Source organism: Cynara cardunculus, assembly GCF_001531365.2.
Source record: "Cynara cardunculus var. scolymus isolate 2C chromosome LG 2, CcrdV1, whole genome shotgun sequence".
In the NCBI taxonomy this organism is placed as follows: Eukaryota; Viridiplantae; Streptophyta; class Magnoliopsida; order Asterales; family Asteraceae; genus Cynara; species Cynara cardunculus.
In genome coordinates, this window is record NC_037529.1 from 62,755,297 (window position 1) to 62,774,319 (window position 19,023).

Genomic DNA, 19,023 nt, shown 5'->3' on the forward strand with positions numbered 1-19,023 from the left:
TATTTGTAATTCAGATTCAGGGACACATTTTGCCATTTTATTTATCTTAATATTTATTTATTTATTTATTCTTTTCTCTAATTATAATGCGATGTCGCATGTCTAAAAAAGAAAATTAGTTTTTTATGTAATTTTTTTAATTGTTTTCTTGTAATAAAAACAAGACAATCATTGCTAAGAACCGTTGCAGCTAAAAAACCCTACATTTCCTCTCCAATAGGAAGGAAATGAGATAAGAATTGACATTCTTATATCTAGCTAGCCTGATAACAACCCGACATTGATGACCGAAGGGATATCAATGAGATAAAGGTTGACCTTTAAAGGAAACAAAAACGTTCTATAAACAAGTTGACTTAAGACAAAATGTCTTTTGTCAATGTTAATATAGGACCCTACTCGAGCCCTGTTAAAACAGGTTTTTGAGCTCGTAAATGACCTCTCAGTGTGTTACTACATAACACGTACTAACCTCCACGGAACACAAACCCAATCGGCTAAAAAACGTGGGCATGCTTTTTTTTTATAAGGAAAAAAAATGAAAACCTAATTTCTCTTTTTTTAATCCGTACACAAAACAAAAGTAAAATCAAACCTAACTTATTATGAACCATGAACATAAAACAAGCTAAAAAAATCACTTAAGAAAGGAAAGGGAGGGGTGAGATGGAGCGGGTTGACAAATACAACGAAGTATGAATTATATGTATGTATTTATTAATAGAAAATAAAAATACAAAAATAGTAACAAAACCAGATATCTTATAAGTTAATTGAGTTGACGGATCTTTTTAAAGGTAATATCAGATGAATTATTACCGTAAAAATGAATACTATTGTAGAACGAAAATATCTGATAATTATAAAAATGTTTGATTGTTTTTCTTATAAGTATCTTCTTCCATTAGTTTTCTTTAACAAAGGTGTACATGGAATTTAAAAAAATGGAAAAAAAAAATGGAATCATATATGACTGAAGTTGAATTTTTGGTCACCATGATTGAAGAGCTCCCTTCCTTCCATGCAATCGATTAAATTGGGAAATTAAGTTCAGTCGAGCATAAATGGATTATAGAGTGAATACCGTTTCTTGAAGTAAAAACCCCCCCAATTTATTTCTATTTCCTTCAAAGAAAATGGCAATTTTTATGTAGACAATCTAGTCACAGATCCATTATCCATCAAAGACGTTCGATTTACGACTTGGGTTTTCCCTTAATTTTCTTTTTATAAGCTTCCAACAAGTTTCTCCAACGTATTTTTGACCATGGAGCGTCGAGGATCGATGATGGCTAAACTTCTTCTAGGGTTTATGTTACTGAGCTGCATGTATCATCAATCAGCAATGGGTAGGTTTGTAGTGGAAAAAAACAGCTTAACAGTTACTTCTCCTGAAAACATTAAGGGTAATCACGATAGTGCCATTGGCAACTTCGGTATTCCTCAGTACGGTGGTAGTATGGCCGGTACGGTGGATTACCCTAAAGAAAACAAGAAAGGTTGTCGAAAGTTCGACGAATTTGGGATCTCTTTTAAAGCAAATCCTGGTGCCTTGCCTAAATTTGTGTTGCTCGATCGTGGAGGTATGCACTTGGCTCTCTATTCTAAATAAGATGATCTTTAGATTTATATATTTCAGTTTTATGGCACCCTTGTGTTGTTTCATCTTCATCACCATTAGGAATCCTCTGTTGTATAATCATCATCATCATCATCATCATCATCATCATAATCATCATCATCATCATCATCATCATCATCATGCTTAAGGTTCGAGAATATTGATTTCCAAATTGGTGATATTGTGGTGGAAGGTTTTTCTCAAGAGAACAGTATAAGCCACTGCTGTCATTGTTATTGTTAATTTGTTATTGTTATTATTATTGTAGACTGTCAAAGTCCAAATTGGAACACCATTTTAGTTTCTATTTGGTTATCTATCAACATCAGATAATGTTTGGCATCAAGTGTCACATAATGATTGTTTAGTTGATTGATTCCATTTGCATTCTGTTATAATTGTTTTACTTGGGTGATCCATATGTTTTTGCTTCTAATATAAAACAAGCATATTTGTTTATTTAAAACAAATCAATTTGGTGTTTAATATTTGGACTATTTACCCTTTTTGGATGATACAACTAGTTGCATATTCCATTCATGGAATTGTATGTTCTATTGTACATGTAGGACCTTCAGGTTCCGGGACTTGTTTACCAAACATAGTTGACTAAGGTTTTTCTGTGTTTGATGGGAATACTCGTAAGATATATTTTCGTTATGCTGTAAGATATTGAAGCGTCCATCCAGTTATTTTATTGTTTTTTCTTGAATGATCACTTCTTTAATTGTGTGTAGATGATTCTTGTGCTAGCATGTATCTCTTTCGTTGTCAATGGAATATTTGACAGACTTACCATACTCCAGTGAAATTTTTTTACCACAAAGGAGTTGTGGAAGGGTAACTAGCTGCTCTACTGATTAGGGTGTAGTAACACATCTGAGGTCCATAGTATAGTTTAAGGATGTACAATACTGATTGGGGTGTTGACCCGACGATATAAGCAAGGTGATTGAAGTGAAAACCTGATCAGGATAAAAGGCTAGTCGTGTTTAATGATTTTACGCCTTTCTATGTTGCATTTCTAGTAGTAGACCATCATAAACTAAGGCTGCATAATGTTTGTGAAAGAAAAATGTTGCAGGAAAGTTTTATCATCTATTAGTTGACAAAGATCAGTTATAGTTGGCATATGGTGAACGAGAGGGAATATGAATGTTGGTTTTTCATGTCGAACACTCATGAAATCATCGGATGGGTGATGGGTATGATTGCATGATTCCACATTCTTTAAATTGTTCTTTACCGTCGAATTCTTTATATTATATTGACCCACTATTATTGTTTCTTATTTTACTTCTGGGTTGTCCAAATCTTTGAATGAACCTTTATCAAAGAAAGAAGAATATGAAATCTGCCATCATGAGGTATGAAATCATAAGCATAATAGAAAAGTTAGGGGATGAGAACGAGGCAAATTACCTACCGAGTGTGTGTGCACATAACAGGCAAATCCATAAACCAAATCAAACGGACTTGGTATATCCCACATGTCATCATCGACAGTTGGGGGTTGACTTTCTGCAACTTGATCGAAGACCTTCTATTCATTGAAGGAAAGACCAAAAAGAAAAAACAGGAAACTTTGGACCAATGCAAGCCCTCGGAATTTGGCACATGGACTGATGGACACTGGGAAGCTTGGCCCTTAAGACTGGTCCTTCGTTTGTAACTCTCTTTTCCTTTCCATTCTTGAATTCCTTGTTGCTTTCCCTAGACCTATGCCAAACTCTACTTCTGCGCTAGGTGGAATTATTCAAAAATCCTCGATATCGGCAACCAAGACGCCCTTCTCTGTCGAATGCATTTTCAAGCCACGACTCTGATTTCCAGATGACTTTTTTATTGGGTGACATGACACAGGGTGAACACTTCACAAAATATGCTTTGACAACGAGTGAGATCTTTGAAATTCGTGAGAACAACAATTGGTGAGTAAGAAATAGGATTCTTGTCTGAGTTGCGAATAAAAGCACAATAAAGGTGCTTTACTAGAGGAGTCCTTAGTATGTGGCAAAATCATTATAGCACTACTACACCGAAGTCTCGTACTCGAACCGGCAATAATGGACCAACTTGCTGGCTGACTAATATGTGCTTCCTTACTGGCTGACTAGTACATGCTTACTTAATGGCTAACTTGAAAGCCTATTCTGATGACTGGGCAGTGACAATGGCTCCTTCCTGAATAAGTTATCCTAGGGGTTGTTTGTTTGTAGCTTATTGGGCTTAATGGTATGGAGGCTTATTCGCTCAAACACATCAGTGTGTTTGTTTGCCGTTTGTTGATTAAGCCAATGGCTTAATCACTCAGATTTCTAGGGCATGCTTAATTCATTTAGCCAAACCTCTTCCTAAGCTACCCTTTGCTTATTGCTCCATCTCACATTCAAAGAAAAAAGATGATCCAAAAAATGGAGACAGCAACAAGGGTGACACCTCCTTTTTTTTGGACCACTTTTTCTTGTGAATGTGAGGTGGAGTGGTAAGCAAAGGGATATCTTAGGAAGAGGTTTGACTGAATGGATTAAGCAGACCCTAGATAGCTGAGCGAGTAAGCCATGGGCTTATTCAGTAAGTCGCAAACAAAAGCTCTGATATGGCTGAGCGAATAAGCCCACATACCAGTAACCTGCAAACAAACAGCCAGTAAGCAGCTCATCCCTAGCTTTTTCTTTCTTAGTTTGTGGTCTTCTGCCATTTTTCTTTTTTTTATAGCACCGTAGTTGCATAACCAGTCAAGTTCAGGGCACGGAGTTCAAGGAGAGTAGTCTCTGGAGCTACTTTAGGATGTGACTGCAGAAGCTATTTTTGGTCAGGATAAGTATATATATAGGGTTGGGATCAAGTGAGACCAGCCTGTTTTCATGAGACCCGTGAGACCACATTTTTACACTTGAAACGTCACAACAGAACATTGTGAAGGTAAAAAAAATGGGAATCTCCTTCACAGTGTTTTGCTGTGAAGTTTCAAGTGTAAAAAAGTGGTCTCATGAAAACAGCCTAGTCTCACATGATCCCAAGTCTATATATTATATTTGCTATTAGTTTTGTTGGTCATATCTTTCCTGCTTGATATAAGTTTCCTGCAACATGACTTTGTTGCTGGGCCCAATTATCTTAGGGTGAAGGCAAACTTAAGTTGAATCTATGTTAATGAATTCTTACTTTTTGTTTGTTATCCAGATTGCTTTTTTGCTTTGAAGGTTTGGAATGCCCAAAATGCTGGTGCTTCTGCAGTTCTTGTAGCAGATGACATTGATGAAGCACTGATAACCATGGATAGGCCAGAAGAGGATGGTGCTTCTGCGAAGTATATTGAGAATATAACAATCCCATCAGCATTAATAGCCAGGAGTTTCGGTGAAACGTTGAAGAAAGCAATCAGTAGCGGGGACATGGTAAATGTAAACCTTGATTGGAGAGAATCTGTTCCACATCCTGATGACCGCGTTGAATATGAGCTATGGACAAACAGCAACGATGAGTGTGGAGTTAAATGTGATATGTTAATGGACTTTGTGAAGAATTTCAAGGGTGCAGCACAAATTCTTGAAAAGGGTGGCTATACTCTATTCACCCCTCATTACATAACCTGGTATTGTCCTCAGACATTCACGATTAGTAAACAGTGCAAATCGCAATGCATAAATCATGGAAGGTACTGTGCTCCCGATCCTGAACAAGATTTCAGCACAGGTTATGAGGGAAAAGATGTGGTTCTTGAAAACCTAAGGCAATTATGTGTGTTCAAAGTGGCAAATGAGACTGAAAAGTCATGGATTTGGTGGGACTATGTCACTGATTTTCAAATAAGGTGTCCCATGAATGAGAAGAAATACAACAAGGAGTGTGCTGATGAGGTTATCAAATCCTTAGGTGACTGTTGTCTCGTCCCTGTTCACTTCAGTTGTGAAACCCAAAGGCTAAATGCTAATATGGGTGTTTTTTGCAGGGCTTGATTTGAGTAAGATTGACAAGTGTATGGGAGACCCTAGTGCGGATTCTGACAATCCTGTCCTCAAAGAAGAACAAGATGCCCAAGTATGTTGTACTTGTGTTTTCAGGCCTTTAGATAGTATTTCTTTTGCTTTTCCTTTGCTCCATGAACACGGTTGAAACTGGCCTGACCATGTTTAGCTTCAGCTATATAACTAATCGACTACTGTGGCATTTTTCAGATTGGGAAGGGGTCAAGAGGTGATGTGACCATATTGCCTACACTTGTTGTTAATAACAGACAATACCGAGGTCAGTTTTCATTCTGGATTTATGTTTGACTGGAAGGGCAAACTTAGTTCCATTCGCATTCTAAAATCTTTGGTCACAGGAAAGTTAGAGAAAGGTGCTGTTTTGAAGGCCATTTGCTCTGGTTTTGAAGAAACAACTGAGCCGGCTGTTTGTCTGAGTGATGGTAAGCTATAATCTTCAGTTTGTAAAAGATTATTTGTGACATATTGCTCAAGAATGTTTTCTCACAGATGTCGAAACAAATGAGTGCTTGGAAAATAATGGTGGCTGCTGGCATGATAAAGCTGCCAATGTCACTGCATGTAAGGTACATCCGCATATCTTATACTCATAGCTTCCAGGATTATGATATTCATGTTTATATTTATAGTTATTGCATTGACATATGCAGGACACATTTCGTGGGAGAGTTTGTGAGTGCCCTTTGGTTGATGGAGTACAGTTCAAGGGAGATGGTTATACCTCCTGTGTAGGTAACTCGTTAATCTTGAGCTCTTCCTTTTCACTCGGCTAATAACTGTCGTCTCTGAACCTGGAATCAAGACTGATCTAATATATTCTTGTTGACTATGTTAATAAGCACATGATGATTCTTGACTACTGTTCTTTAAAGCTGAAAATATCTGACAGAAGAGGATAAGACATAATGAATGACAACCTTTATTGCAAACTGTCATAGCCTATAATGCCCTGATTTTCAGAGGTAAGGATTAAACGATTTGATAATAATCCGAGAAGGAATATGTTTCATTAACTTCAAATGATGTATATTAATTGATGGGAGTAGGGAAATTTAATATATCTGCAAAGATATTTATGTTTATTGCAAGTTACTGAGATTACACATATTGAGAAGACCAAAATGGAAAACCTTTTTGGTCCTGCTTTGGGTGAGTAAAGGGTAATGACTATCTTGCCGTCCTATGTAAAACTTGCCACTATGGAACCAGAAAATGTAAAGAAATCTCTTTTTACTTGTTCTTGAATAACTTGTGTATTTTGGGACCATCTGGACAGCATAAAGCTAATTGTTGCTTCTCTTTCCTTGGGATGAAATTCAACTAGTTAAAGTTACCCACAAACCCACTGTACTTCGTTGTGAACACCATCTCTTATAACTTCCTGTTTCATTTCACATTTCGATGCTACTAGAAACTAAATGTCATTTTTGTTCATCTGTATTTCTTTAAACTGCATGCAGGGTCACATGTTGCATCAATTTTGGGCAAAAGAGTGTATATGTCATTTAAGAAACATTAATAGTTTTGTTCTTCCATTAGATCATATTTTATGCGCATGTAATTTTACTTGTTAATTGGCTGTATGTTGCAGCAAGTGGACCAGGGCGTTGTAAGATCAATAATGGAGGATGTTGGCATGAAAGCCGAGATGGGGATTCATTCTCAGCTTGTTTGGTTGGTGCTCTCTCGTAAATGTTGTTTTTCAATCTACTTCTTTTAGCTGTTAGATCAGATATAGATTCTCAACTATGTTATTTAACAGGATAACGAGAATGGGAAATGTGCATGTCCATCAGGATTTAAAGGCGATGGTGTCAAAAGCTGTGAAGGTAAACAATCTTTGCATACTAGCGCCATTGCCTGAATGACAATTTAAATGGAAAGAAGAAAACGTGAATCACATGCTACTGTACTTCAAACTAATACAGGATTTACCACAGTTTTTATTTCATTTAGGCCGTGTTTGGAAACCATTGGAAACCATAAACTTATTTCTCGAGCCTGCTGAGAAAGTCCACTTTGGTTAACCATAAATTAGCTTCTTGAAAAGCTACTTTGAATAGCATTTCAATAAGCTCCAGGGGCTTCTTTTCCAATCTTGCGCGTTCTATTTTCCAATTATTTTTTCTAACATGCCATTTTATGCATTGTACATTGTTATGTAGCTTATTAGCTAGTTTCTACTAAAGATGACTAGTTTATCACCTAGCTTATGAGCTAGATTGTCAAACATAGCCTTAGAATTGTTGAAACTTTAGAAAACAATGAATTGATAACTGTCCACTAATTGGTTTCATTCATCGTGATTTATTGATCACAGATATTGATGAATGCCAAGAGAAGAAAGCATGTCAGTGCCCGGAATGCAGTTGCAAGAATACCTGGGGAAGCTACGAGTGCACTTGTAGCGGTGACCGTCTGTATATCAGAGACCATGATACCTGCATAAGTATGTCCTTCAACTATAACCCCTTAAAAACTAGTTATTTCTTTGCCTTCTAAATGGTCAGTTGCTGCAGGTAAGACTACTGCTGAAGGTAAATCTTCATGGACTGTCGTATGGGTCGTTTTATTGGGGTTAGCAATGGCTGCAGGTGGAGCATATCTTGTATACAAGTATAGATGGAGGGTAAGTACATCTCTTTACAGTAAATATGTTCACAAATCTAGTTGCTTTTTGGGTCTTAAACTTGCTGGCCTATTTTTTACTATCACAAAGTTCTGATTACAAATGTAAAACATGCATTTAGAGTAGAAAGGGACTTGGATGTTGGCAAACATTTGCTTGAAATTGGAGTCCATAGATTCTCATTTTACCTATTTCACCACACATTTTTCAGTCATACATGGATTCAGAGATCAGAGCTATCATGGCACAGTACATGCCTCTCGACAACCAAAGTGAAGCTGTGAATCATGCAAACGAGAATCGTGCTTGAAAAAGTCATAATCATCCCTCGGAGGAGTTAGTTCAGGTAGTGGATAATCTTTACACATATCTGTATACAGTTACAGTGACGGACGATCAGTAAAATGCTAGTGGAGAAAACCTGGTCCTGCTCCGATTTGAATTGGATTTGGAGGACGAGATTCGAGTAGAAATGCGTACTAACCGTCTTTACCTTTATAGTTTTAGTCTTGAGAATGTGATAGTTTTTGTTTTACCATGTGGTCTTTTAGTCTCAAGTTCATGTTTTAGAGATGAAATCATTCATCATTGACCCACAACAGTTTGCAGCAAACTGATGATTTTAGACATGAAACATGCTTTTGACTCTTTGTCTTGTTTCAACTCATGCAGACACTAAAAAACACACATCATTTTCAAGATTAGAAACTGTGAAAACAAGAACGTTAAGGAGCACTTACCGGTAAGAATTCAACACTATCGCTTAGTTACCGGGTAAGATTTTATTCACTAAAACACATCGTATGCAACAATTTATCTCGATAAGCGCTAGCCATGGTAAGAGTCTCACTTACCGGGTAAGACTCTCAATTCTTGTCTTCGCTCTTACCGGGTAAGATTTTTAGTCTTTGCCATATTCATCTGGTATAGTAAAGTGACTTGGTAAGCGCTTATCCGGATAAGCGTTTAGTAAATGGCGCCTAAAACATATTATTCCCTTAACTTTAAATATAAAATATCTATATAATTATAATTTAAATTTAACGATCCTGACCCCTAACAAAAACTTTATCATTGTTTTTATAAAAGTTCATAATTAAACTAAAACATTTTTATTTCAGATCTAAATTATAGTAAAACTTAAATTAAACAAACTAAACCAGAAAATAAGAATTTTATATAATTTTACTTCCTTAGTATAAAAACCATATTAGTATATATATTTTAAGAAAAGATAATAATCAACCGATCTCTAACTTTTCCAAAACTATAAAATAAAATCGAGAAAAACAAGTAACAGAACAAAGTATGAATCATAATCTACGGTTCCCGTTCTAGAGTTCAAAATCCGGCAACTATATTTTTTTTATTAACCTGGTCCGCAATTGTGAAGACTAGATCCAAAATAGCGATGGCCAGGTCCTCATTGCGACGGTAAATTGGTTGAATTTCAAAAAAAAAATTGTCTTTTAGCTAATATTACGGGCATAATTGATATTGCGAACTTGAATATTGTGTAAGTAATGAAATTTGGGTAAACTTTTAAAAAGACTAATTTAAATGTAAAAATGATATTTTTTAAAAAAACCCTCATCTCTCACCTTATTTTCCTGCGAGCTGCAACTTACCCGACCAAACTTCTATGTCTTTTTCAAACCAAAGCCAACTAAACTCCTATGTTTTTTTTTTTTTTTTTTAAAACTTTAGACCAACATTTTTACATGATGATTTGCTATAAGATCTTTCTCGCAAAAGTTTGATGTAGTTATGAAAATTTTCTTTTAAGTTCAATAAGAGTTTTAAGTTGAAAAACAATTTGTTTATACCTCTTTCAACAACACATGCAATCACTATGTTTCTACGGGTTGCTCATGAACCAATCGCATTATGTAAATAACTGTAATGAGCTCAAGGATAATTACACATACGATATGCCTCTTCTAAAAGTACATTTTAAATGTTGTATATATAGAAGACTTCTTAACCAAAACTTGAGCAAATTCAGATTGGAATGCTTGCAATCAATCTACCAAATAAACCAAACTCTTCCATCCATCCATCCATCCGAGTTGGTTCAATCAATTCTTCAACAACTATAAATGAAGAAAAAAGAGCTTCTAAAACATAAAACAGAAACACTTGGTCTATGCGACTCTTGAAAACATGTGCAACAATAAACCAATTTTAAACAAAACATCAAATGTCTCCATTTTCATGTATAATCCAATCCAAACAAATTGCATACAAGCACCACCAAATCAGCTAATAATCTCTCACTGTTCCTCCTCACGACCCACCACCGCTTCCTCCTCCCCAAACCCACGTTGTGCGATTCTATAATATAGAATACCCATCGTTGCCAAACACGCCCTGTGATGCAACAATACATTCATATCATTTATATATCATCATCTTTAATCATATCAACGTTAAAAAGGAAATCAAAAAATCTTACATGATTGCTATCACCAGAAGTATTTTTCTTGGATCCATCCTTGACGGTCTATGCTGTCGCGTATGGATCTCCTCTCCATTTCCATCTTTTCTAGGGGGTGCCGTAACTGGTAAAGTTGGTAATGCACTTGACCAGAAAGGTAGCAATGACCTCAGAAACTTATGGCGAAAACCTCCTATCAATAAAAATCAATTTCCCAATTTAAATAAAGTCGTCTTCATTTTTTCACTTTTTATCTTCTAAGTTCATAAGACAACTAATGTAAGTTTAATATGTTGATAGAGCAGAACTTTAATGTATGGCTCTTTATTGTAAAAGAAGAGGCATAACACAGCTTTTTTATTTAAATTTTAAACAAAAACATGGAAAGACATTACTCTCACCTCTCCTGGTGTACTTCTTGCGATTAGCATCTTCATCGTCTGCATAATAAGAAACCTCTGAGTTTTGTCTCTCAACTTGTTGTGCACTTTTTCTTGTGGTAGCACCAGGCTGCATTGCATAACCAAAGGTCAGTTGAAAAAACTAATGATGCATACATATATACATTTTGAAAAAACTAATGATGCAGATAAAACTACTTACAACACCAGAAGTTGGGCTTCTCAAGAAATTCCCCTCATGATTTGCCGAATTAGGGACATCTATCTCCACAATATCTACACTTGAAGGTTTAGCAGAGCTGTTTCCAGAGGAAACCGAGTATCCTACAGCATCTTTTGTTACCAAAGGATCTGAGGAAAGAGCAGGAGATGATCCACGAGAGTCCCTGGTTGGCAGTGAAACTGGATTATTTCCAAACACGTTCTTCTCCATTCCAGTCTGCATAACAAAAACGTCATCATGATACAACAAGATTCACATCTACAAAGAACAAATTTATGTCGTAACATGATATGGTTGACTTTTTAATACACACTAAATGGTTGAGCCAGTTTCCATGGTAGACCAAATATGAGTTCATAGGCTACTAAAAAACCATCACATGTGAGCATTTGAGATGAGAATCTACACTTTAAATCTCTGAGCTCCTAGCCCTTTCCCCTGGGAAAAAAAATGCTTTTAAGCTTTAACGGTGAATATGAATGTTCTGGTGCATAATTAGTTTTTCTCCTTCGATATATCTTGTCAACAAAAAATGAAACATTAACTATATAACAGAAAATGTCAAGGATACATGGTAATTAATGCATTGAAATGCCCAGTTCCTATGCATGATATAAATTTAACTAGAAAAGATTAGTCACCAAGAAGAGAACCAAACACAAGAGCTAACAGGTCAGCACATATTCATATTTTGCAACCAAAATTGTCTATGTACAAGGATTCAGGCCATTTTGTTGCATTGCAGACTCCTGTTTTGGTGCAATATCGAGTATGCTACTGTAAATACGTCTAGTCTGCCAATTAGTCTCCATCATACAAAGGATTTTCAAGAAAAAATCAGTCAAGGGAAAGCTTATTGCCATCCCAAAATGTATTATGTGCATTGATGCAAGAATATGCTTTAGAGCCTATAAGAGAAGGAACTTCCAAAATCTCGTGAAGCAAATGAATTCATATAACTAAATGTTACCTATGAGGCATTCTGAATTTGGATAAGAGTCCACCAATTGTGTGTGTGTGGGAAGGGGGAAGGGTTGGATTAAACTTGATATGTGCAAATGCAGGTCCATTAATTCAGACCTTTATATCAGATATGAATTGACATGTATCTTTAGTACATTAATACAACCCAAAAGACAAATCAACTGCTGGGGGGATGGGGGCCATCCACATGCACAACTTTAACAATCCAAATTTCAAGAGTTCACAACCACCTACATCTTCAGGCAGTAGGATCTACCTCGGATAAGATAAAATGATAATTATGGAGATGATTAATCATCAACTGAAGTACAAGAAGCAAAGACCTTTGGGATCAGTACATTCACAGCTAGATGAAAATGTATAGGATGTCAAACTAAGTTACAAAGAGTCAAAGACGATGACAATCGTTTTGGCACACTCTAATTCGACAATTTTTGTCTATTGTCTCATGCTCTTTAATAACTTTTCAAAAACCTTTTTCTTAAGCCAGGGGTCTTCACGAAAACCTCTCTACTCCTTGTGATAGAGAAAAGTTGTGCATGCATCCTACCCCCCAAGACCCTTCATCTGATTGGGATATACCGGGCATTTTTGGCTAGGTATGGTTTTTAAGTAAGGGTAGCTGCTCCAGAACATGATAAACCATCACTTAAAAATAGCGTATGTACATCTATACATACATGCAAATTCCTAAAGACCACGTATTGATACTACTAACAAGCTCCATGTGGCCACTCAATAACGATAATGGCAGGTAGGGCTGTAAATGAACCGACGCTTAGTGAACCGTTTGGCAGCAAGTTCGTTTTTTAATAAATGAACAAACATGAAGAAAAAATTGTGTTCGTTTGGTTAAACGAACGAAAACAAACAATGATCTCCTTCTCTCAATTATGTTTGTGATTGTTCGTTTGTTAATTTTTCTTTACTTTGGTTTTAGTTCGTTTATATATATAAGAAAATTATCAATTAATTTAAAATATTATACATTTTTAGTAATGGTGATTGCCTTTTTGTTCGTTTGTTTTTGTTCGTTTATGTTCATTTATGTTCGTCTAACATTTTAACAAACGAACACGAACGAACACAAACAAGCTTATTTTCTTGATGAACGAACACAAACATAAAAAATCGTTTGTTTATGTGTTTGTTCGGTTAAGTTAAACAAACGAACACGGACAAGCCTCCGTTTGTGTCCCTTTGGTTCATTTACAGCCCTAATGGCAGGTAGCCAGGTACGGTGACTTCTTGAGTTCTTTCTGGGAACGCCCATTTGACAAAGCTATTGGCATTGAGGGATCTAAAAAAAACTAATTTATGAAATCTTAACCATGTGAGTGCAGGAAAAACAATTAAGTCTAGCACTGAGTGATTCAATCTCACTGAAATATCATACATGAATTGCAATATGATTATCACTTTCATTTTTAGAAACATTAAATATGCAATATTAAATTCACTGCTGTGCTCGTTTATCATACTGAATATAGAAATCTGATATCAACCCGAGTTTTCATTCTCCATGTAAATGTCAACGCTCAAGCCCACCACACACACACACGCTTGTAAATACCAAAAGATTCATAGCTACTTTAAACATATATTAGCTGCTTTACCTCTATGTTCCTCGGTAAAAAGGATCAATATGGATAACATATAACAGAACATGGATGGAAGTAATATGCCATCAGTACATAGGCTACTCAATTTTGGATACAGCACTTAGAATGGTTCTCATTTTTCCCTTTTATGAGGTGGAGATTGTATGAAGACTGTTAATCTAACTAGTAGCAGTACAATATTCCAACAATGTATTTTCAAACAAATCTAGGAAATAGAAAAGCTCAACTTTGAATTATCCTTACACCTCAGATACAGCATTTAGGGCTCCAGGCTCCAGACATATTCTTCCAGGATGCAGATTGAGAGCTTAAAAATAAATGGTAAAGCTTACAGATTCTACTTCTATCTAATACACTACATAACAACCTAGAGAACAAGAACACTGATCACTTTTCAAGATTGTGGTAACCTATGCCATAAGGTCCTCTGAAAGCAACAGACTTCTAGTTAATCTACCCATAACTAACATTATACATATCCCAAGATAGATAATATGAGCAGGATGGTCAATTTTAAAGAGAGCAGCAAGTGTGATCCAGTTCACAGATGGTTTCTCTCTAGGATCACAGCACAAGATAACAAACCAGAAGTTAAAGAGCAATATCACATGCTGACATAAAGATTAAGAGGGCATTACTATGCACATGGAGTTCGAGTCAGTTAAGCAACTGAATATGTGGTTCTTTGAAATTGCATTACCTGAATAATTGCTTCCTTCAACTGTGAGTGTAAGCGGGATCCGGAGTCTTTGACACTTTTAGGAGGCCATATCTGCAAAGAAAGTGCAATATTTGGTAATGTGCCATGTCATGAGCCAGAATTCCAGATCTCATCTAAGAGTACACAATCTGTATATGTCCTGATAAACTTATTATCTTCACTTTCGAGACTCTTAAGAGAACACAAAATTTGTAGATAGTCTAGAATAAGCCTTCCATTATTCCCTATGAATCCTGACAGACATCAGTTACAGCTTTTACATACTTGTTTGGTGGAGATTTTTGTGAATACCATTTCTGACAGAAGTTGAGAAGATTAAATTTCAGTAAAATCCAACTTTTAGAAGTTGACTCATCCTAGAAATGTGCTTGGTGCCGTTTATGAAGTTGAGTTTTCCAAATGAAGTGTTTGAATGCAGTTTAGGAAGATTTTGTATGTGATCTATCATCTCTAGGAGGCAGCTCTACTCATGGGAAGTGATTATAGAGGTTAAGTTGAGACATCCGGTGAACCTGGATTACAGTACGGTTAGAAAACAGACTATTATGGCAAGGCAACGTATATTGGCATAATGTAAGAAATGCAAGCACATTAATAATCAACCACGTGATTAAATACTGCATTAAAGGTGGTATCCCTCTCCAGAAGTTGGGGTGGTCCTTGCCGCTGCTAATCTGCTATAAACAAAGGTATCAGAAGAAAATATATGTTGCGCCAGAGAGGGAAATCTTATTAGCCAATTAAATTGAACGAGTCCGGTGTGAATAGAGGAAAAGCTTAGAGCATTAAGTGCTCCCCTATGGGCAGACTGAAATTTGTGGTCAGAATTATTATCATGGTTACAAGCATGTTGGGTCATGCCAGGGACGTACAACAGTTAGTCACTCAGTAAGCCACCAAGCCAGGGTGCCATATGATGGAAACCAGAAGATTGGCACAGTAGAATTGGTTAATTAAAAATTGAGTAAAATTTAATGATAATATTAATGCTCGAGAATAGTTAGGGAGATGCTCTCAGTTAGAAGTTCTAAACCATCGGTGGAGATCCGTATAGTTGATAAATCAAAATTATGACTTTAGTTGGATGAAAATTTGGAATGCCTTTAGGCTGCTTTGCCTGTTCATAAAACATATAGGTGGGGCATGGACAGGGGAGAATAAAGAAAAAAGAATCTAGGAGACATTTATTAGTTCTCATCTTTTATGTTTTGATAAGAGATGGTAGATGTGAGCAAGTTTTTGTATATAATTTGTGTTGTTTAGGCTTTTGTGCCAAATTCGATATGGAGGAACCTAGAGGTTCACAACCCACAGAGCAGTAACATTATTCAGCTCAATCTTCAAGCTGCAATGTGTTGATAAAATTAGTTTGCCTTTCAAGTTTCAACTAAACCAAAACGATAATGAACTGAATTGAACGGATGAAAACCTAAGATTTCTCAACTTCTTGATGTTCCAAAAGCTGGCACATGGAAGAGAAGCACTAATAGACATCTTAACACAACATTGAGTAAAAAACAAAGCAAAAGTTCCACAAGACAGGACCCACGTTATTGTGTGTAGGTTTAGGCTTCTATCATATGTTAAGACTTCAACGACTGCTCCAATATTACTTGCTTTCTTGCAAGTATCGCATAAACTAGATAAAGGTCACAGGTTTAAAGGTCTAGACCATCTTCAGTGAAAACTGAAAACCAAACTCATGATTGGATAAACAGGTATTCACTACATAATCATATAAGTAGACCTTACCGAAGTTGAACATGCCGGGCAAACATATCCAGCTGGAGCAGTGTGCAGAGGATAACTTTTAATATTTGAAATTAAGCAACTTGTGTGTATGATATCTGAAAACACGCAAATAAATAACATAAGGTGATATGATTTCAATGGTCCACCTTCTATAACTAAAAACAAATGATGCATGTTTCTTGAGTGCAGAATAGCATACGCAAGCAGCCCAGCCGTGTCGTTTGAGAATCACCGCCTTCTTCGAGCACAACTTGACAGTGGCAACATTTTGTGGGCCAGTCATACTCTCCATCGATTACCCACTCTGAGTATGAACGAACCTATGAAATCAACTAGATAATCTCAACCAACTGACATGAAATCTATGATAAGGTGACCAGCATGACAGATGCAAACACTTGTTATATCCTATATCAAATATTACAACTTACCACACAAATTTGGTGCTCTGGAAAACATATGCATTCTCCACAAACGGGGACCTTGTGCACGAAGCAGTACAATTTGGTTGCCTGTGAGCAACACCTCGGCTATGGTTAGTACTCAATCTTACCAATAAACAAGAAAAAGTATGCACGGCAAACTCAGCATCAACTGCAGTCAACTTCTATCGTGAATTGAATTGCTTGTAGTGTTCATCAATAAATCCACTGCGTGAAGTAGTGCGATCTAAAAAGGATTACCGAATAAATACATCTTTGCGAATTGGGATCTAAGATCCCAGATTCACTCCAATGTAGCACGATTTGATCTAAAAGCTGTATCATATTCAACGCAATTCCATTCCATCCCCGAAAATGAAACCTAGCATAATAACGTAAATAGACCCAAAAATTACGTTAAGATAAAGGAGGAGAAAATGGGGATACCTTCCGGCACTTGCAGACCACCATCGCATCAACTGTAAGTTGTTTTACAGCTGAAAACCTAAAATTGAAACATTAATTTTAGGGTTAAATATGATCTAATATTGGAATAGATACAAGCTTCCTTTCTTTCCTTGATTGATAGGGTATGGTTTTCGATGGGATCTTTTAGGGTTTTAGGTTGAAATAATTGAAGATCCGTATAAGAGATCTAGAAACAGGGAAGGAGAAGATGAATGATAGTGTTGGCAGGTCGGATTTGAATTTTGATTTGGATTTGTGACGAAGTTTCAATCGGATGTAATTCGAGGCTAAAACGTTAGTAATATCAGAGCCTCAGGGTCAGGGATGAGTTTTCAGTTTTTGTGCATGTTTATGACACGGAGGAAATAATCGTATGCGACTTGTACCACCTGGCCTACATATTCTAAATCATCCAAAACTACGCTCAGTTTTACATGGATACGATGCATCGAATTCGGTATTAAGCAGTAATCAATTAGAATGGGAATAAAAATAAAAATAAAAACTGTTTTAGTTTATATAATATAATATTATATTTATATTTTATTATAAACATTTAATAAAAATTCTTAAAAACTATTTTTTATACATTAAATATTGTATATTAATGCAAATTACTTAAAATTCAATATTACAAGTAAATTGTGTGTATGTACAACTTATTAAAACTTCATGTTTGAATTCGTGTAACTAAATGCAGATAAACATAATCAAATATTGGATATGTATCTCATTTTAAATATAAAAAATTTAAAATATATTTAGGATAATCGTTGAATTCTAACAAAATATTAATTGTTATCTTTATAAAAAGTTTATATTACTAAACTAAAAATAGATGACTTAATTATTGAATTCTAACAGTCTTATAAGCCTAACTTTTTATTCAGTAAGACATAATTGATCAATAAGAGGGTTTTTTAAAACAAATAACACCTTAGTTTTCGAGAGACTCACGGGGCCATTGTCAAGGTTTTCACATATGTTTTATGTGAAGGTTTTGTTGTGTGTTTTTATGTGAAGGTTTGGTGTTTTGTTATGAATGTCTGGTGTTCCGTAGTGAAGTCTCAGTGTTCTTTGTGAAGGTTTGACGAGATCAGTGCATCAAATATGATCTCGCAGTCTTACAAAAACTAAGTGATCTCTCATGACCGCAACTGTATAAATATATTATAGTTTGGTTGTCTCATGTTGGAAGTTAATTAAGAAGTAAATTATGGATTTGGTCTATGTGGTTTAGGAGAGGTTTTGGTTGTCGTTCATATACTTCATTTATTACCAAAAAAAAAGGTATGGTGCTTTGCAGTTTGTTTCAAAAACGATCTCTCACTCGCAACACCTGTTTATTATATCTGTTAAGTTTAAAGGTAAAATTGTCATTTTACCCAAAAAAAAATCTAATTTACTTTTCTTTATAGTTTTATTAGGGGTATGCAAAAAAATCTTTGGATCGCTTGAATAGGCGGAACCAAGTTAAATCGAACCGTTTTAGCAATTTGGCGGTCATTCATGCCTGAAAAATAGTCAAACCGTTCGGTCTGGTCTGGTTCGCAATTTGAACATTTTTTTAGCAGTCTATGCCAAACTGACTGCCAAAAGTACACATCAATTAATTATATTTGTTTTCATGTTATAGACTCAACTTTTGTGGCCCGATTAAGAAGTCCAAGGTATTATGTTTTAGTTTTCGTTTTCAATTGTTCGCATTATTTAAATTAACAAAATCCTAAAATCCGTTAAAAATCAAATCG

At 35.7% G+C, this 19,023-nt stretch overlaps 2 protein-coding genes across 3 annotated transcripts; one reads left to right on the forward strand and one right to left on the reverse strand.

The window, feature by feature from the left end:
- Nucleotides 1-1,087: 1,087 nt before the first annotated feature.
- Nucleotides 1,088-8,725, forward strand: LOC112506726 (vacuolar-sorting receptor 1-like). 2 transcript variants are annotated; one of them, XR_003068485.1, is made up of 12 exons: nt 1,088-1,583; nt 4,808-5,500; nt 5,577-5,665; nt 5,803-5,872; nt 5,952-6,035; nt 6,103-6,179; nt 6,264-6,341; nt 7,205-7,287; nt 7,376-7,442; nt 7,934-8,062; nt 8,133-8,242; nt 8,454-8,725. XR_003068485.1 is itself a non-coding variant. In XM_025110966.1 (12 exons), exons 1-12 carry the CDS (start codon nt 1,268-1,270, stop codon nt 8,550-8,552), a joined length of 1,899 nt encoding a protein of 632 aa, XP_024966734.1. In that variant the 5' UTR covers nt 1,088-1,267; the 3' UTR covers nt 8,553-8,725. The 2 variants fall into 2 exon arrangements, 1 of the variants encoding a protein (XP_024966734.1); XM_025110966.1 differs by having other exon boundaries at nt 6,264-6,345.
- A 1,497-nt stretch (nt 8,726-10,222) lies between these two features.
- Nucleotides 10,223-17,640, reverse strand: LOC112506969 (zinc finger protein-like 1 homolog). The gene is made up of 9 exons (XM_025111324.1): nt 17,252-17,640; nt 16,814-16,894; nt 16,582-16,702; nt 16,383-16,477; nt 14,610-14,681; nt 11,283-11,519; nt 11,081-11,189; nt 10,698-10,872; nt 10,223-10,612 (listed from the first exon to the last, which is right to left on the reverse strand). The coding sequence occupies exons 1-9, from the start codon at nt 17,273-17,275 to the stop codon at nt 10,516-10,518; spliced, it is 1,011 nt and encodes a 336-aa protein (XP_024967092.1). The 5' UTR covers nt 17,276-17,640; the 3' UTR covers nt 10,223-10,515.
- Between the last annotated feature and the right edge of the window lie 1,383 nt (nt 17,641-19,023).